This window comes from Octopus sinensis, linkage group LG10, assembly GCF_006345805.1.
Source record: "Octopus sinensis linkage group LG10, ASM634580v1, whole genome shotgun sequence".
Classification (NCBI taxonomy): Eukaryota; Metazoa; Mollusca; class Cephalopoda; order Octopoda; family Octopodidae; genus Octopus; species Octopus sinensis.
The window spans coordinates 67,603,374-67,624,533 of record NC_043006.1 but is presented as its reverse complement, the minus strand read 5'-3'; the positions used below and the strand labels follow the sequence as shown (position 1 = coordinate 67,624,533).

Below are 21,160 nucleotides of genomic sequence, written 5' to 3'. Positions count from 1 at the left end.
AAACAGCACATGACCTTGCAGGTGGGGCCCAGTTAGAATTTTCTTCAGGTTGAGTACCCCATCCTGCTCAAACGGTCCCTGAATAAGGGGTGTTTAAGGATGTTGAAAGAACCACCCATGTTTCCAGAGGTGAACTATTCAAACCCCAAAGAATCCCTCTCAACACATGGCTATGATGCTCCCCCACTACTTCTGCTCGTGATCAGAGATGCACATATCGCCAGCCACTAAGGGACATGCTCAACTGGTTACGGTCAAACAACTGACAAGCAAATCTGTGGTATTGAGCAGAATATTTGCTGTAGCCCATCTTTTATACCAAGACAAAACAATGTACATGATAACACTTCCAATCAGTTAAGATCAGAAGCCATGAGAGCCACTGCCTGGTACTGCATCAGGGCATTTATTATTATTATTATTATTATTATTATTATTATTATTATTATTATTACTACTACATATAAGGCGGCACACTGGCAGAATCGTTAGGACCCCGAGTGAAATGCTTAGCTGTACTTCGTCTGTCTTCATGTTCTGAGATCAAATTCCGTCGAGGTCGACTTTGCCTTTCATCCTTTCGGGATCGATGAAATAAGTACTAGTTACGTCCTGGGGTCGATGTAATTGACTTAACCCTTCCCACCCCCAAGCTCTCCTTGTGGTAACATTGTAAAGCATTATTATTATTATTATTATGAAGGTGGCGAGCTAGCAGAATTGTTAGCACGCCGGGTGAAATGCTTAGCGGTATTTCGTCCGCCGCTACGTTCTGAGTTCTCATTCCACCGATGTCGACTTTGCAATTCATCCTTTCGGGGTCGATTAAATAAGTACCAGTTACGCACTGGGGTCGATATAATTGACTTAATCCGTTTGTCTGTCCTTGTTTGTCCTCTCTGTGTTTAGTCCCTTGTGGGTAGTAAAGAAATAGGTATTTCGTCCGCTGCTACATTCCGAGTTCTCATTCCACCGATGTCGACTTTGCCATTCGTCCTTTCGGAATCGATTAAATAAGTACCAGTTACGCACTGGGGTCGATCTAATCGACTTAATCCGTTTCTCTGTCCTTGTTTGTCCTCTCTGTGTTTAGCCCCTTGTGGGTAGTAAAGAAATAGATATTTCGTCCGCTGCTACGTTCCGAGTTCTTATTCCACCGATGTCGACTTTGCCATTCGTCCTTTCGGGATCGATTAAATAAGTACCAGTTACGCACTGGGGTCGATCTAATCGACTTAATCCGTTTCTCTGTCCTTGTTTGTCCTCTCTGTGTTTAGCCCCTTGTGGGTAGTAAAGAAATAGATATTTCGTCCGCTGCTACGTTCCGAGTTCTTATTCCACCGATGTCGACTTTGCCATTCATCCTTTCGGGATCGATGATATAAGTACCAGTTACGCGCTGGGGTCGATGTAATTGACTATACCCTCCCCCAAATTTCAGGCCTTGTGCTTATAAATAGAAAGGATTATTATTATGAAGGCGGCGCGCAACGGGCAAAATGCTGAGCAACATTTCGTTCGTCTTTACATTCTGAGCTCAAATTCGCCGAGGCTCATTTTGCCATTCATCTTTTGGGGGCCGATTAAATAGATATCAGTCGAAGCCTGGGATCGATCTAATCGACTTATCCCTCTTCCCACTACATTGCACCGAAATTGCTGGCCTTGAGCCAGAATAATAAAAAAGGATTAATATCATTATTACCACTTGTAAATATGTACTGGAATATGCGTGCGCACGCATACATTCCGACAGGATACCGTTTGTAGAACGATCGTGCGAAAAGGAGACGTGACGAATGAATGACTCCTTTAAACACCGCACGGTCGCCTTACAATAAAAGCCAACACATGGATAAATGAATAAGAGTGCTATGAAAGAATAAGAAGACACAACCATAAATGTTAAGAGAAAGGTTTTATTTAGGCGTTGACACGTGGGTAGCAGAGCGTGTGTACGTGTGTGCGTCATAAGTACATATATAATAAGAACAATAAGACAGGCTGTCAAGCATACAATAATGTATATATGTCTTAGCTGAGTGTGTCTGTGTGTTCGCCATAATCGCATAAGAACAATAATAATAAACTGGTCGTCAAGCGTACATAATGTATGTGTGTACTAACAAGTGTGTATGCGTGTGAGATAAAATACAGAACATAGAAAGTGGTTACAATAGGACGCTACATGAATGTTCAGACACAAAATGAAAATAGATATCAGTTCGTAGTAAGATACACAATAGTTGGAATTCTGTACAAGAAGTTGAGGTCACAAAGCAGAGGCCGGTTGAACACATGTCGTGTAGCGGTTGTGGCTTCTATGCTGTGCCGGTTTACTTGATGCAGGAAAATCTTTCAAGTAGAGCTTGCTGTTAACCATGGTGAAATATTCACAAATAGCGTGAAGTTAAACCTTGGCGAAGTCGCTGTTGGCGTCGTTAAGATGAAGGCGACGGTGGTGGAGGCGACGAAGGTGGAGGTCCTGAAATACTGCTGGTGTCGGCTGTCGCTGTAACTGGCTGTGCTCTGTGGTCAGTGGTGAGAACCAAAGACGAGTTAGGGTGAATCGCTGAGGCTTTTATAGCAAATAGTAGGCTCCAGAATAGGCCTCGAAACCGGTTTTATATTATGATCAGTAAAACCGAAACGGATTTGCCAAAACCGATTTTAATGCTCGCTGTTTCTATCGGGGCAGGACGCGGAGCGTTGTGAAGGGCCGATCACACCTGAGGATGTAATTGAGGCTATGGCGGACTGCGGCACGCGTAAGGCGCCGGGACTGGATGGTCTACCCTATGAACTGTATAAAAGTATGCAGGACTTGTTCGGTCACCTGCTGGTGAATGTCTACACGATCTTGCAGCAGAATGGGTTCATTCCTAGATCTGTGCGCCGGAGAGTGGTGACGCTTGTCAGAAAGGATCCGCACAAGGGGGATTGCATTGATAATTTTCAGTCCATCACTCTGCTAAACACAGAGTTGAAGATTTTGGCCAAAGTGTTATCGAAAAGGTTGGCGCGCATCGCAGATGGCTTGATCGGGAATGATAGATATGTGCCGTTCCCGGTAGATCCATCCAGGATAATCTCCATCTTATATGGTACACTGTAGTGGGGTTTAATAACAGTTCTGGTAAGGGAGGGGCAGTGGTCCATTTAGACCAAGCAAAGGCTTTTGATAGAGTCGACCATCATTATCTGGTGTCCGGTCTGGGCCTTGGCTTCCTCAGGTGGATCATTGAAATTTATCACAACATCGACTTGGTAGGACGGGTGAACGGGTTTCCATCTAAGCCGTTCAGCATCAAACGCTCGGTTCGTCAAGAGTGTCCGCTCTCTCCGCTTTTGTACGTAATGGCTCTTGAGCCATTGCTGCGAAAATTGAGCAACATCACAAGACAGCTAAGTTGTGGAGAGTCGATTTCAGCGTACGCGGACAACATCACCATCATCATAACTGAAATGGATCACCTACAGAGAGTAGGCAGAGCCATTGAGGAATACGATACGGTAGCAGGAGCAAAGGTTAATCGTGAAAAGTCAGTCGGCTTGCAGCTCGGCACCTGGAGAGGCAAGTCGATGCCTCCTGACAGCGTCATGGAACGTTGGACGGAGAGTCCAATTAAGTTGCTAGGCGTCTGGTTTGGACCAGGCCTCCAAATAGAGAAGAACTGGGCCGAGGTAGCGAGCAGGGTGCCCCACATAGCCAAGACCTGGTCTTGGCAGTGGCTATCCCTGAAAGGGAGGGCGGAGGTAGTCAATGTGTTCATCACATCGGTCATCACCTACCGCCTAACCGTCGTTCCCTGCCCTGATTCGTGGTTGAGCAAGTTAGAAAGACAGCTCTTCTGCTTCTTGTGGAAGGGTTCGAATCCGCTTGTGAGACGCTCTATTTGCTGCCAACAACCAGGGATGCCTTGGCTGATGATGCGCAGGCACGCGCTGTGGTTGAGGCATCTGTGGCTCCATCTGGATGGTGACCGGGTGTGGTCTCCGCTGGCGAAACAGATGTTTCCCAAGTTTACTTGTTTCGGTGGACTGGATACCTGGTTCTATCGTAGATCGAAGTTGGATACATGGTTTACGGAGTGTCGTAAGGCTCTCCAGATATTCCATCTCTCGGGCAACGCCTGCAGTAGTGGTTCTACCACATTCTTCTATAGAGGGTTGGTTGAAGCGAACTGTGATGATACTTTGGGGGAAGCCCTAGGTCTCGACGATAATCAGCTGGCCAGTCTGTTCCAATGTACATTCGGGCCGAAGACACTGGATAACTGCCAGAAGTCTTTGGCATGGCAATGGTACTGAGGAGACTTACTTGTCCGAAACAAGCTCGCAAGGCATGGTGATCCTGGCTCACCGACCTGTCCAAGATGTGGGCGGGACAGGGAAACCGTCCCGCACGCTATTGTTCAGTGTTCGGGGGTGTCAGATGTGTGGGTTTATGCCGAACAACTGTTGTCAAGTACAGGAAGAGTACAGCTATCGACTGAGTTAATAGGAAAAATTGACCCACCGGATTTCCTATCGAAAGAAGGTAAGAATTGCTTTCTCATCGTAGTAGCAATTGCGAGAGAGGTGATTAGGAAGACGCGAATGAAAGGGTTAATAACAGGCATTTTTATCTCTGGCCCTGGGTTGGTGAATTTCTTTACCTTCCACCTAAGAAGGAAAATAGGGTCAGAGAAAAAATGCCTGTCCGCGAAAATGTTCCAAGATCGATGGAAGAATGTTGCACGAATGTTGCGTATGGATGGAACCACATAAATACAACACAGGACGAACCAAAGCATCAGATTTGAGACGGGGCTCATAGGGTCAGAGCATATCCCGCCCCCCTCACTCCATTCTGTATTGTTGTCTAGTATATGTTATTATTCGAACTATTCATATTTATGTAAAATTTTAAAATTCATCTTTTTGTTAACTCATACGAGAAATCTGACCCCATATCAGATTGTAACGTCCCCTCTTTGTTGTCTCCGTGTGAGAAAGAAAAAAAAATTTGCGATATGCTTATTGGTATTTCGTCTGCCGTTTTGTTCTGAGTTCAAATTCCGCCGAGGACGACTTTGCCTTTCATCCTTTCGGGGTCGATAAAATAAGTACCAATTACGCACTGGGGTCGATGTAATCGACTTAATCTCCTTGTCTATCCTTGTTTGTACCCTCTATGTTTAGCCCCCTGTGGGCAGTAAAGAAATATATGCGTATAGTGTGGTTAAATGGGCATATTTACATGTGTATGGTACTTCTTTAGGTTTAGCCTACTTTAACGCAGTTCGAAAGTATTCTAGATGATATGCAGTAATGTGTCCTGTTCTTTTTAATTGACATAATTTGTTATATTGTGCAAAAACCATGAGCAATGTTACTGAATAGTTAAAAAGATATAACTTTCGTTTCTTTCTGACTAAAAAAAAAAAATGAAAATTATTAAAAAAATATCATCAGCTTAATCGTAATCTACACTGGATCGGGTCAAGAATTATCTAAGACTTCAAGTTTTTGAATATTCACCAAGGGTAGTTCTGACGTAGTTTTGCATGCTAATGAAGGAAACTACGCATATTTTCTCTAGACAAGATCCACTACACTTTTGAAAGCGTGTCTCTGAAAAGAAAAGAAAAAAGAAAGGACTTATTAAAATGTTACGGAAGATATAATCGGTAGGGGTTATTAAATTGTTCTTATGTCCTATTTATAAGAGCGATTATAGATGGTAATTACAAAATAAATTTAGTTCCTTAAAAATGCTAAATTGTCTCCCTTGACGTGTGCGTGTGTGTTTCAGTTATTAGCCAACAACCTTGCTGGGGCATCGATTGAAGGTTTTTGTCAAACAAATCAACTTCAGTACTTCTTTAAAAATGAGGTACTTATTCTACCGGGTAAATATTTCGTAAAGGACCCGTTCCTACCTAGGTGTGAATTAACTTTTTTCCACGGTTTTTCTTTCGAGTGCATTCAACGTATTTGACCTCCAAACTTACCGCAAGCTACTTTTTTGATCCCCTCCCCACTCCTTTCTTTTCCGGAAAAAAAAAGGGTTTGGTGGTCAAATACATTGAATGCACTCGAAAAAAAAAAACCCAAAAAAAAAAACCCTGTGGAAAAAAATTATTCCACACCGAGGTACGAACTGGTCCTTTACGAAATATCTACCTTCTACCGGCTCTTTTGCCGAAGCGCTACACGGGTTGCAAAGCAGTGGCGGGGACAAACACAAAGACATATACATGACAGGCTTCTTTCAGTTTCCGTCTGCCAAATCCGCTCACAATGCACTGGTCGGCCTAGAACTATTACAGAATACACAGATCCAAGGTGCCAAGAAGAGGGACTGAACCAGGAATTAGTCATTCAGAAGCAAGCTTCTTATCGTACAGCCTGTAGTGTAATTTCACGCGCACACATGAACGTGCGCACGCATTTACGTACACGTACGGACTACAGACGGTATTGGTGACATAAAACTGGGACATCGCTCAATGTCGTAAGTCGATTTGTGTCATAACTAGGAACCAACAAAAGGTCACAAACAATTACCAGCAATCGGCAAGCCTCCCCTGCTGAGCCTTACTATTACTAGCAGCAGCAGCAACAGTAACAATAATAGTAGTAGTATCAATAAATATCAATAATAATTTTAATAATGATCCATGTCATAATAATAGGAAGCAAAAATACATTTTGAATATAGTTTGAATATATATTTTTTGTTATTGATATGATTTTTGTGGTAAAGTTCGGAAATGTTCGTTGATTTCCGGTTACATCACGAAAATTTTAGTATCACGGTGACCGTAGAAGCTGGTGTGTCTGTCGTCTTCTAAAGAAGTCTGCTTCTTACTGTTGTGGTTGTTATTGTTGTGACGACCCTGTGTATGTGTCTATAGATATACACACGTAAGCGCGTGTGTGTACGTGTTACATAATGGAATTACATGTTACCGTTGCTGTTATAGGGAGACGGGACCACTGCCACCAAAAATAACAACACCACGATCTCGACTGTTACCACCTCTAACTTCAGTAACAACTTCACCCGGTATAACTGAGGTAGGTGGCTGGTTCGCATCTCACGAGTTAGTTTCTGATAACTGTAAAAATCAATTTGTGACCCAGGACCCCAATCTATCACACTTTCTTTTGCCTCTCTTTTTCTCTTTCCCTTTTTATTTCTGTTTCTGTGTTTCCATCTCGCTTTCTTTCTCATGTCCCTTCGTCTATCGCTTTTATAACTTTCATTCTATCCCCTCCTATGTCTGCCTCTCTCTCTCTCTCTTTCTCTCCCCCCTCTCTCTCTCTCACTCTCTGTGAAAGCTGTGGACAGTCCTTTCTGCCAGACGAAACCATATGTTAAAAAGTTCACTTCGCAACTACGTAGTTTCAGGTTTGATCTCAGTGCGTGGCACACTGAGCATATCTCTTTTATCATCGCTTCGGTAGACGAAAACTGTGGACATCTGTTGCATATGTATGTATTTGTGTTTGTATTTATACCGGTTTTGAGATTGATGTTCTTTGGTTGTGTCCCTTTATGCCCTGTAATTGTGCGGTTCAACAAAGAGGTATCGACAAAACAAGTACCCCACTTATATTTGGTTCTCTTGAAGGGCTTTAGTCGATCATGCCGGTCTTTGACTATAACTTCCTTTCCTTCTACAACCTTTGTACTCATATCAAACCCATTCCACCCATTATGTTACGTTATCATAGTTATATCAAACTACATCGTATGATATGCTCGCCCCACTTTTTTTTTTTTAAGAGCGTAAGGCAGTGGTCATCAACCAGTTTTTACATATGGACCCTTTTGATTACTGTTTTACTCTACTTGACCCCTATAGCTATTTGAGGTTTAGAAAATCCTATTATATTTTCATAATTCAATATCAATAGGAATTGTGTTAAAAAATGTTAGACTATTTTATGTGTTGAAGAAGTGTAACCAATTTATCGCGCATAAATTTTAACAACAAAATCTTATATGAACCCCTAAGGGCCATATAAACCTCGGTTGAGAAACACTGGCATAGGGTGCACTGTGAAAGGGATTTGGTTACTATTTCTAATAGATAGAACGAAATGAAAAGGCATTATATAAATAAGGGTATTGATCGTATCTCATTACATAACCTCTCATTTCTAATTCCTCTTTTTTTCTTTCATTCTTCAACTTTTTGTTGCTCTCGTCCCATCCCACGTACATAATGTATATGCTAATATATATTCAACTCTCGCAAACTTATCTGCCCCGATGCACATGTACAGAAATATATGTTTCTATTGCTTGCTCGTTCATGTATATACAAATATATCTATCCATTACGTATATACGAATACATCTATCTAATACACACACTTTTATTTGCAAACATATTCCCTACACATCTAAGTAAATATATCTAACTTTCCAGTACGTATCACACATCTGTATTCAAACATCGTTTCCCGTTTCTTCTGCGAGTGAAACTTTGTTATAATGAAGCTTAATACTGCGGCAATTTAACAACCAAAATCACATATAAAAAAAAAAGGAACTCATTGTTTGATTTTCTCAGAAATTCCCGCTTTAATTTGAATATCCTTTTATGAACCAGCTTATCGCTTCAAAGCACTTGTCACACTTGGAATGATATTTCTGTCGGGGAGTCCTTTTTGTACGAGGGTGACTTTAATTTTGTTAAAGTACATCATCAATCTCTATAATACTGTCTCAAGTCCTCAGGGATTGAAACCACAATCTTGTGATTGTGAGAGCAACATTTAACCATTAGGTCACTCACCTATTTATAACCACTATTTATTTCTTTACAGCACTACAACTGATTCATTCTCACTTTCCCCACCACTAAATGTGAGTTGTCTTTACCAGAACTTGCTCTGTCCCACACCCTTCTTATATCCTCATTTCCTAGCATAAAGCTGCCCCCACACTTGGGTTTCATAGTCTTGCAAGTTGCATGGTGACCTCACTAGTACCAGTGGAAAAAAAAAAAAAAAAAAAAAAAAAAAACAAAACAAAAAACATCCAGTACACCCTGTAAAGTGATTTTGTGTTAGGAAACGGCATCCAGCCATAGAAACCATGCCAAAGTAGACTCTTGGAGCATGCTGTATTCTTTGAATCCATCAGGTCCTGCCAAACCATCCAACCCATGCCATTATTGAACATGGTCATTACATGATGACGAGGGCATGTTACCTTGTACTTCTAAAAGGAGTGTAAAACTTGATTTACAGTGACTGATGATAAATATCAAACCTTCAAAGACTTCTGGAATAATTCAAACATTATGGGAGCAGAAAGGAAAATATAAAGTTAAGCATTCATGTCTCATTGCACTTGGACAAAATTTTCTTCAAATGTAGTTGAAGAGGATCATGTGATGAGAGATGAAACAGTCTTAATTAGCAACAACTTTGTAGTACCTATGGTACAAGATTTAGGATTTGAAGTTCATACATGCTTATCGTGAGACTCTTATCTATAAAGACCTCAGGGCACTAGCAAAGCTAGTGGGGGTGGCACTAGGGGCAGTCTGCTCCAGGTAGTACTTTTGGCTCTGCTGTAGGCAATATGTGTTTCCTGTGGGGGTCCAGGGGTGGCAAACAGAAGGGCCACCCCAGGCGGCACACATTCTAGCTATGCTAGTGCCTCAGGGACTTAAAAGAATCATGTGTATGTAGTTCAGAGGGCAAGGAAGAGATGCTTTTGCAATCTGTACTAACAAAAAATCTTAACTTAGTTTTTTAGTATTATATTTATGTTTTAGTACCATTATAGTACATTGAGAAGCCACCTGAACTTGCATTTCCTATTAATCATTCTCACTCTTGCTTTCCTGAAGGTGAGTAACCATGTAATTCCTCTACAAAAACCAGCTTGCCCTTCCCTCCTCATTGAATTACACATAATTTTGTTCTCTGGAGTTTTTCTGTTCATATAGGTGCACTGTTGGCCTACTATATATCAAACGTGTGTTTTTCTTACAATGATTAAATAAATTTATCTGGGTTACCTTCTTCTGATAAGGAGGTTTGTGTTAGCGAAGTAGGAATGTGGAACATACTTATTTCGTTAATTGAAGTATTGGTGTATTTGAAAAAAAAAAAGTATGTCTGTAGTACTGTAATGTAAATGCAAGTAGCCACACTAGAAATAAATTTAAAAACCCTAATATTATGTTTATGGTAATATAGTCTTCTCAATTTGTCTGTCTTTATGTTCTGAGTTCAAATTCAGCTGAGGTCAACTTTGCCTTTCATCCTTTCAAGGTCGATAAATTAAGTACCAGTTGCATACTGGGGTTGATCTAATCGACTGGTCCCCTCGCCCCAAATTTCAGACCTTGTGCTTAGTGTAGAAAAGAGTATAGTCTTCTCAATTCGTCTGTCTTTATGTTCTGAGTTCAAATTCAGCTGAGGTCAACTTTGCCTTGCAGCTCTCTGTCAAACCATTCAACCCCTACCAGCATCGAAAATGGACATTAAATGATGATGATAATGATATTGTTCTATACTATACAACACAATACCATAATATACTGTTCTACATTAGCCTCTACTATACTACACTGTTACACTATAATATTCTATATGGTACACTATACTAAACTATACTATACTATACCATAATGTACTAATGCTACTATACTTCACTGTTCTATACTACAACTGGTGCTGTCTTTTCGTCTGATGTCACTTCATCAAACGTCTTTTCATCCATGTCTTTTGGTCTGATGTCTTTTTGTCCGATGATTTTTTTTGTTCAACCACAAATCCTATCAATAAAATTCTCAACGATTATTTGATTTTGATGTTCACCTTGTTTTCTAAAGAATTTATTTAAAATTGGACACAAAAAAATCATTGGACAAAAAATCGGGTCACGACTACAACTACTCTCTTGCTCACCTCATCTGTTGCTAGAAACAACAACAAGGTCTCCCTCAAATTAAATCCCACCATCTTAGAAAAGGGAGAGGATTGAGTCGAGTCAATAAGGCAGTTTGAATAAACAAAAACACAACAGAAGGCTGGATGGTCGTGGCTGGAACATTTTTGGATTGTAGATTTTTCTCAGTGAGGGCTGATTTGGCACCAAACCACTGCCACCACCACTACAGCCATTACCACCATCACATTGGTGGAAAGAGTACAGAATGCCCCTTCAATGAAAATATGCACCCCATGATTCATCACTTTATGTGTCTGATCCTGGTGTTTAGGCATGGTATCACTGGAAATACAGACCCCTGGGTTACAACTTGTTGTTTTTACATGCTACCATAGTTCATGCAGTGACCAATTACACACACACACACACAGGTGTATTGGTATGGTGTCACTGCAAATATAAATCTTTGGGTTACACCATGTTTTTCTTATATGCAACCATAGTTTTCTTGATCTGTGGGCCATGTATTAACCAATCACACACACACACACACACACACACACACACACACACACACACACACACACACACACACACACACACACACACAGATGTATCGGTATAAACTTAGATAAACTTAGATATGTTTCGACCAAAGATTGGTCCAGGCCATGTCTAACTTAATAGCACCACCTGATAGGATTATTCGAATCCTGTTTAAGTCAAGTTTTGTTCAAGTAGTGAGTTCTTGTTGGGTGAGTTGTATCCAGTTTTGTTCAAGTAGTGGTGTCACTACAAATGTAAGTTTTTGGGTTACACCTCGGGCCGACCAAAGCCTTGTGAGTGGATTTGGTAGATGGAAACTGAAAGAAGCCCGTCGTATATATGTATATATATATGTGTGCGTGTATGTTTGTGTGTCTGTGTTTGTCCCCTTAGCATTGCTTGACAACCGATGCTGGGGTGTTTATGTCTCCGTCACTTAGCGGTTCGGCAAAAAGAGACCGATAGAATAAGTACTGGGCTTACAAAGAATAAGTCCCAGGGTTGAGTTGCTCGATTAAAGGCGGTGCTCCAGCATGGCCGCAGTCAAATGCCTGAAACAAGTAAAAGAGTAACATCCGCTTTCCATGCTGAATGGTTGGACGGTTTGACTGAGGACTGGCATGCCAGATGGCTGTACCAGGCTCCAGTCTGATCTGGCAAGGTTTCTACAGCTAGATGCCCTTCCTAATGCCAACCATTCTGAGAGTGTAGTGGGTGCTTTTTACATGCCACTGGCACAGGAGCCAGTCAGGCAGTACTGGCATTGACCACGCTTGAATGGTGCTTTTTATGTGCCAGTCAGGTGGAACCGGCAATGATCATGCTCGAATAGTACTTTTTATGTACCACCAGCACTGGAGCCAGTCAAGCAGCACTGGCGATGGCTAAGCTCAAATAGTGCTTTTTTTTACATGCCACCAGCACAGGACCAGTCAGGCAGCACAGGCATCGGCCATGTCAATGACTTCACTTGACTCAACAGGTTTTCACAAGCACAGTTTATTGCCCAAAGATTGAAGGGTACACTTAAATGGGCCAGTTATGCTGCACTGGTGCATAGGCCACGGTTACAGTCTCACTTGGCTTGCCAGGTCTTCTCTAATACAGCATATCTCCAAAGGTCTTGGTTACTTGTCATTGCCTCTGTGAGGCCCAACGTTCGAAGGTCATGCTTCACCACCTCATCCCAGGTCTTCCTGGGTCTACTTCTTCCACAGGTTCCCTCAACTGCTAGGGTGTGACACTTTTTCACACAGCTGTCCTCATCCATACGCAACACATGACCATATCAGTGCAGTTGTCTCTCTTGCTCACCTCATCTGATGCTTCTTGTTCACACATATCTATTCAGACACACATACACAAACACACTCTGATACACACACACATACAAGGAGAAACACGTGCGTACACACACACACACACATTGGCCAGATATTGACTGTAATTATATGCTACTGGTCACAATGTGCTTCCAGTTCTTTCTTTTTTTCTAGTCAAGTAGTCCATCCCACTCAAAAGGTCCCTGAATAAGGATTGTTTAAGGATGTTGAATGAACCACCCATGTTCCCAAAGAATTCCTCTCAACACATGGCTATGATGCTCCCCACTACTTGTTGTGATTAGGGATGCCACTAAGGGACATGCTCAACTGGTTAAGGTCAAACAACTGACAAGCAAATCTGTGGCATTGAGCAGAATATTTGCTGTAGCCCATCTTTTATACCAAGGCAAAACAATGTACATGATAACACTTCCAATCTGTTAAGATCAGAAGCCATGAGAGCCACTGCCTGGTACTGCATCAAGGCATTTATTATTATTATTATTATTATTATTGTTAAAGGCGGTGAACTGGCAGAGTTGTTAGCACGCTGAAGGAAATGCTTAGCGGTATTTCACCTGTCACTACATTCTGAGTTCAAAATCCGCCAAGCTTGACTTTGCCTTTCATCATTTCAGGGTCGATAAATTAAGTACCAGTTATGCACTGGAGTTGATATAATTGACTAGCTCCCTCCCCTCAAATTTCAGGACTTGTCCCTTCAGTAGAGAGAATTATTATTATTGTCATTATTATGGCATGTAAAATGTACTATCCAAACATAATTGATGCCAGGCCCGCCTGATTGGCTTCTGTGCTGGTGGCAAGTAAAAAGCACCCACTACACTCTCAGAGTGGTTGGCATTAGGAAGGGCATCCAGCTGTAGAAACATTGCCAGATCAAGACTGGAGCCTGGTGCAGCTGCTGGCTCTCCAGACCTCAGTCAAACTGTCCGACCCATGCCAGCATGGAAAATGGACGTTTAAACGATGATGATGATGAGGATGTGGTGAGCAGACAGAATCATTAGCACACCAGACAAAGTGCTTAGTGACACTTTGTCCATCTTTTCATCTTGAGTTCAAATTCCACCAATGTCAACTTTGCGTTTCATTCTCTTGGGGTTAATAAAAATAAGTACCAGACAAACACTGGCATTGATGTAATTAATGAACCCCTTTTCTACAAAATTTCAGGCTTTGTGCCTATAGAAGAAAGGATTATTATTACAAGGGCAGTGGCTAGCAGAGTTGGTAAAGTATTGGAGAAAATTCATTGTAGCATTTTAGTTATGTACTCTTTACATACTGATTTCAAATCCTGCAGGTGTTGACTTGGCATTTTGTTCATCTAATGAAATAAAGTATTAGTTAATGAAAGAAGTACCAGCTATATTTTGGTGTTCACTTTGATTGATTACAGGTCTTCCCCCTGTTTCATAGCATTCAAAGATAGGAATTATCATTAATCCTGTAGCTGCAAAAGTGATCTACCCATGCTTCACATAAATGTTAAATATTTTATTTGTGTGTTTTTCTCTCTTTGATTTCTTTTTTCTTTTCTTTTTTTTTTCCAACAGGTATTCTAATCTTTCATTCTATTAGATTTTGGTAAATTTGGTATCAACAGGAACAAATTCTTCAAGCATCATGTCTCGTTCTGTGTTGTTGTTACTTACTTCACCGATTCCAAAGTTGAAATCAAAGGTACATGCAATCTTGCAGGCAACTAAACAATATGCAAAGAACTCGCTCTATATCCAACTTCAGCCAATGCAAAAGCCTTCAACACCCAGTTCTGCTGCAGTGTTTAAGCTGCAGCATGTCGCACCAACAGAAGATGCCTTCCACCTGATGCAACAATTCTATCAGACCAATGCTGCTTTATTCAAACAAATAGATCTTCGGATCATCTTAGATTCTTTTGGTGCTGCCCCCGTACCTGATCCTGTGGTTACAAAAACTACAACTTCATCATCTGGGCAAGACCAAACTTACCAGTCTTTGAGGAACTTTGACATCATACTGCATGATTTTATTACGTCTGACGCCAACCACAAAAACAGATTCTTGCATGATGTTGCACATTGTTTTCCCAAGTGTGATCTGGGTCAAAATTTTGAGAACATTGTGCCTCTTCCCTTACCCCAAACGCCATTGAACGATGATGCCTCACCGAGAACAACTGAAGACACTTCAGGAGTAGCCTCAGTGGTAATGACCACATATGACCATGTCGTGCTGGGTGGAACCTTCGACCGGTTGCATGCAGGACACAAAGTGTTGCTCACCCAGGCGTGTCTCCTCTCGTCCCGTGCTGTCATGATTGGAGTAACAGATGACAACTTTGCTGCAAGTAATTTTAGTATTTTTTTGTGACTCCACTCACCACTAAACACATGCACACTTATATATGGAGTATATATATATATACAGAGAGAGAGAGAGAAAGAGAGTTTCAAAAATATATTTGTGCATGCACATCACAGCGATAAACATGAACATTCATACATACATAAAATAAATGTTCCTTCTCGAGCCATGCCAGGCTCATAAGGGCTGGTTTCCTGGTTTCAGTGGCGTAGAAATTTCCTACCTGGACAGGATGCCGGTCCGTTGCAGGGTTACTCATTTTTGCCAGCTGAGTGGACTGGAGCAACGTGAAATGAAGTGTTTTGCTCAAGAACACAATGCATCACCCGGTCCAGGAATCGAAACCACAACCTTACGATCATGAGTTCAACACCCTAACCACTAAGCCACGCACCTCTACACACACACACACACACACATATATACACACACATATATACATATGCATACAGCTTGGATTATAAATCTACCTACATACTATATATCTGTCTATCTTTCTACATACATATATATATATATATAAAACAATTGCAGCATGGAAGGTGTTTATAAGCCATTTAAGAAACACACAAAAACCGTTAGATTCACTTCAACATTTAAACTTAATTTGTCAAAATATTTTCGTCGCTTTGAGATGCAGCAGGAAGTTTTGTCAGTGAACAGGTCGCGGTCTCAAAGCGACGAAAATATTTTGACAAATTAAATTTAAATGTTGAAGTGAGTCTAACGGTTTTTGTGTGTTTCTTAAATGGCTTATAAACACCTTCCATGCTGCAATTGTTTTCGTTCCAGCACATGATCTCAGATCAGGTCACTTGCTATGCAAGTACATCTCCATAATATATATATATATATACAGTAATCCTTTGCATATCATGGTTTATTATTTAAGCTTATGTCGATTCCTCCGTGGTGTTGTTTTGCATTTATAATAAAATAAATTTATACAAATTATATAAATAATAATACAAAATATACACTACTGTTTCTACTTTGTGGATTTTCACCTATCACAAGGTTTTGGAGTGTAACATCTGCAATAGTCAAGGGATTACTGTATCTATATATAGATAGATAAATAGATTTATCGTAGAAACCATACCAAATCAGGTTGGAACCTGGTGCAGCTCCCTGGCTCATCAGTTTTCAGTCAAACCATTCAACCCATGGCAGCATGGAAAGCAGATGTCAAATGATGATGATGATGATAGTATGTTGGAAGGTTTATAATCCAAGCTGTGTCCTCTTGAAGCACTTTTGCTTATTCCAATACTTCAAAATTGTACACAAGAGGTGTGCATAAGAGTTGAAAAATACTGCTAATGTTTTTTGCAGAGTGGCTACTTATTAAAACAGAAGATTGGAAAAATTTTTGGTTATATTCATCATTGCACATGTTTCATTTGATTAATCTGTCTGAAGAATTTCAAAGAGGAGATATATCTTACCTGTTTCCCCTACATGTACAGTTTCATAACTCCTATTAGCAAATGAAATAAGTGTAATGATTAATAAATTATACCGAAAATTTTCCAGTTTCTTGTTTTATATATATATATATGTTTTTACTGGTGAAGGCCTGTTTACAGGGTTACCCTTGGGTTTCTTGCCATAAAGAGTATCTTTATGATGTGTCATCAGACCCTAAGACTTGTTGTCCTATGGCCTCTTTAAAGTATGGAGGGGAAAATGAACTGGATATAAACAATGAGTGTTGTCTCCCTCTTCTGGTGGTTATCAGTTTCTGGCTATGTCGTCCTCCTTCAGCTATGCCACCTGTCAGCTGTGAGGGTAGAAAGCAGGGGGTTATCTCCCACTCTCATCAGCAATCAATTTCCAGCCATGGTGTAAATGTTATCATTAATACCGCTATTATCGTTATGTGGTTTCCAAAATGCTAATAGGAATCTCCTGAAATGGAAACAAAGCTTGAAAATCTGTTCTGGAGTTCAGTATATTCAGTATATATATATATATATATATATATATATATACTAGCAGTATCGCCCGGCGTTGCTCGGGTTTGTTTCGACCTGCTGGAATTGGAATTTTTGAAAAGTAAAAATTTTGCATTATGTAGCTTGTTATTCTCTTCAAGTGAACATTTTTCTGGTTGCGTGTCAGCAGTGAAAAAATCGTAAAAAATAGGGATTTTCATAGAAAAAAGCACCTTTTTGATGTAAATAATTTTTGCTGTTAACATGGTCCGATTTGAATTTTATCTTCTACGGAAGGAAGAGCAACCCTTCTATCATACTCTCAATTTTGGTCAACTTGTGCCGCAGGGTCTCGGAGGAGATAGTGTTAGTTGAAGGCTACCAAACCTGGCGCACACAGACAACTTCAGCTTTATATGTAGAGAGATAACACACACACATTAATACACATACATACACACACACTCTCTCACACACACAGACACACACACACGCACACACACACACACACACCTTCTTAGCTTACAATTTTCTTTCAACAATTGACACTGTCATATATGTATATGTTTGCATGTCTATGTGTGTAAAGAGAAAGTGTGCTAATAGGCGGAGTAAGCCTTTGAAGTGAGAGAGGGAAATCGTAAAATATTGAGTTTTTTCAAATTTTTGCTTAATTGGGGGTCAAATTGAAAGAAATTTATATGCCATGACCGAATGGAATGTATTCGAAAAATCATAGGTAAATTCCAATTGAAGAAATTCTGTGAGGAGTAAATCATTATGTATTTATTTGTTTGTTTGCTCTGTATTTTTTTTGAGTAGTGGTTTAAGGTACACTTGCAAAGAGAAAGTAGGAGAAAGTATGGTAATAGCAGGAGTGAAGCAGTTGAAATTAGAGAGGCAAATCGTAAAATATTTACTTTTCTCGAATTTTTGCTTAATTGGGGGTCAAATTGAAAAAACTTTATATGCCATGACCCAATCGAATCTACTTCGAAAAATCATAGGTAAATTCTAATTGAAGAAATTCTATATTGTAGAATTGTATTAAAAAGGAACATGGGAACAGGCAGAGAAAATCTGCTTTTATCATAAGAGATATATATACATATATATATATATTATATATATATATATATACTAGCAGTATCGCCCGGCGTTGCTCGGGTTTGTTTCGACCTGCTGGAATTGGAATTTTTGAAAAGTAAAAATTTTGCATTATGTAGCTTGTTATTCTCTTCAAGTGAACATTTTTCTGGTTGCGTGTCAGCAGTGAAAAAATCGTAAAAAATAGGGATTTTCATAGAAAAAAGCACCTTTTTGATGTAAATAATTTTTGCTGTTAACATGGTCCGATTTGAATTTTATCTTCTACGGAAGGAAGAGCAACCCTTCTATCATACTCTCAATTTTGGTCAACTTGTGCCGCAGGGTCTCGGAGGAGATAGTGTTAGTTGAAGGCTACCAAACCTGGCGCACACAGACAACTTCAGCTTTATATGTAGAGAGATAACACACACACATTAATACACATACATACACACACACAGACACACACACACGCACACACACACACACACCTTCTTAGCTTACAATTTTCTTTCAACAATTGACACTGTCATATATGTATATGTTTGCATGTCTATGTGTGTAAAGAGAAAGTGTGCTAATAGGCGGAGTAAGCCTTTGAAGTGAGAGAGGGAAATCGTAAAATATTGAGTTTTTTCAAATTTTTGCTTAATTGGGGGTCAAATTGAAAGAAATTTATATGCCATGACCGAATGGAATGTATTCGAAAAATCATAGGTAAATTCCAATTGAAGAAATTCTGTGAGGAGTAAATCATTATGTATTTATTGTTTGTTTGCTCTGTATTTTTTTTGAGTAGTGGTTTAAGGTACACTTGCAAAGAGAAAGTAGGAGAAAGTATGGTAATAGCAGGAGTGAAGCAGTTGAAATTAGAGAGGCAAATCGTAAAATATTACTTTTCTCGAATTTTTGCTTAATTGGGGGTCAAATTGAAAAAACTTTATATGCCATGACCCAATCGAATCTACTTCGAAAAATCATAGGTAAATTCTAATTGAAGAAATTCTATATTGTAGAATTGTATTAAAAAGGAACATGGGAACAGGCAGAGAAAATCTGCTTTTATCATAAGAGATATATATACATATATATATATATATATATATATTCCAAGAAAGTTAGAGGTTGTGAAGCCAAACAACTAAGGGATAATATCTATCCAATATACTGCTGGTAGAATACCCAATTATTAACACACAAGTATTTTTTATTTCATTGCAATTACATTACCAAGTGTACTAAATGGGTGATGGTAAAGAGTTATTTTATCATTAACTAGCAGAATTGCCCGGTGTTGCTCGGGGCTGAATTGCTTGAAAGTACTATTAATGATTGCACTGAATTATGATGATTATTCAGACAAATATTGATATAAGCTTACGGTGGGAGATAAGGACTTAACGATCAAACGTGTGCCATTGCATTGTTTTGGGGGAACCAAATTTCTGATGAGCATTATAGGGGCACCAACTTTAAGTTTGAGAAAGTGTGGTGGTAGTCCGGGGTACTCAAAGGAATTGAGTACCTCTATTGGATAGTTGATGACGTCCTCTGGGTCAGGAGTTGTATCGATAGACTGATATACATAGACTTCCCCAGGAATGAGTTTTAGCATTTCATCATTAATATGGTGAACAGTTTTATTCCTCGGGGCCAGTATAGCCTTTTTGCCAATCCAATCCATATTCTGATAATTAGCTTGTAGATCTGGGAACACTGCATCTCTGAGATCAGAAGGCGTCTTAACAATGGTACAAATGGAATCGATGGCAATATTACCATTTTCATCCCCTGGTATTTTGCCTTCGCCAAGTGCAAGGAGGGTGTGAGGAAATGCTGCTGATGTGATATTACGTCGCATATGAGCACGCATATTGGTGTGAAGTTTGAGAGTTACTTCCCTTTATTAAAAAAATATGCATTAAAATGGAAAAAAATGATGGTAAATTATTTGTAAAATCATAGACTCATTGTAGACGCGCGCTAATACCCAGAAGGGCTCGATATGAATCACGACTATAAGATACCCGGTTTTGGTTAAACTGCATCGCAAAATGTGGGAGTAGTTAGGAATCTAAATCGGAGTAGACAGACACACAACCTTTCTTTTATATATAAATATTTTCGTCCTAAAAAACTTTGTATGGATTGAATGGTTACCTCTATGGAAATATATACACGCACATTATACATACATGTGTGTATAGATGAATATATAAATACATTTAAATATCTATATACACTTTTGGGCGATCTTTCTGTTTCTTAGAGATAACTTTAGATCTTATTTTCGTCCTAAAAACCTTTGTATGCAGTGAATGGTTACCTCTATGGAAATATATACACACACGTTATACATACATGTGTGCATAGATGAATATATAACTACATTTATATATCTATATACACTTTTGGGTGATCTTTGTGCTACTTAGAGATAACTTTAGATCTTATTTTCGTCCTAAAAACCTTTGTGCGGAGTGAATGGTTACGTCTATAGAAATATATACACACACATTATACATACATCTGTGTATAAATGAATATATAAATACATTTAAATATCTATATACACTTTTGGGCGATCTTTCTGCTACTTGTATATACTTATAAATACATTTAAATATCTATATACACTTTTGGGCGATCTTTCTGCTACTTGGATATAGGTCTTATATTCGTCGTAAAAAACTTTCCTGTCACACACTCACGCACACACACACACACACACATGCACACCCTCACACACACACAGACGCACACACACACACACACACACACAAGTTAGCTTACAATTTTATTTATATATTTGCGTGTCTATGTGTGTAAAGAGGAAGTGGGAGGCAGAGTGAAAGAGTCACTCACTACAGAAAGTGAATTACTTTCACTTTTACCTCTATGGAAATATATACACGCACATTATACATACATGTGTGTATAGATGAATATATAAATACATTTAATATCTATACACTTTTGGG

General features: G+C 39.6%; 1 protein-coding gene and 1 long non-coding RNA gene across 5 annotated transcripts in view; one reads left to right on the top strand and one right to left on the bottom strand.

Annotated features, from left to right (window-relative positions):
* LOC115216711 (bifunctional coenzyme A synthase) overlaps nucleotides 1–21,160 on the top strand; it is a 117,090-nt gene that overhangs the window by 60,612 nt on the left and 35,318 nt on the right. The window contains exons 1-2 of one of the 4 annotated variants that reach the window (XM_036506752.1): nucleotides 6,773–7,065; nucleotides 14,361–15,136. In XM_036506752.1, coding sequence (XP_036362645.1) covers nucleotides 14,431–15,136 — 706 coding nt within the window. In that variant the 5' untranslated portion in view covers nucleotides 6,773–7,065; nucleotides 14,361–14,430. Of the gene's footprint in view, nucleotides 1–6,772; nucleotides 7,066–7,342; nucleotides 7,484–14,360; nucleotides 15,137–21,160 lie in introns of those variants that run through there. The other 3 variants (XM_029786244.2, XM_029786245.2, XM_036506753.1) reach the window with 3 other exon arrangements.
* Nucleotides 1,900–21,160, bottom strand: part of LOC118765156 — a 72,830-nt gene continuing 53,569 nt past the window's right edge. The window contains exon 2 of the long non-coding RNA XR_005001023.1: nucleotides 1,900–5,616. This is a non-coding gene — a long non-coding RNA (uncharacterized LOC118765156). The remainder of the gene's footprint in view (nucleotides 5,617–21,160) is intronic.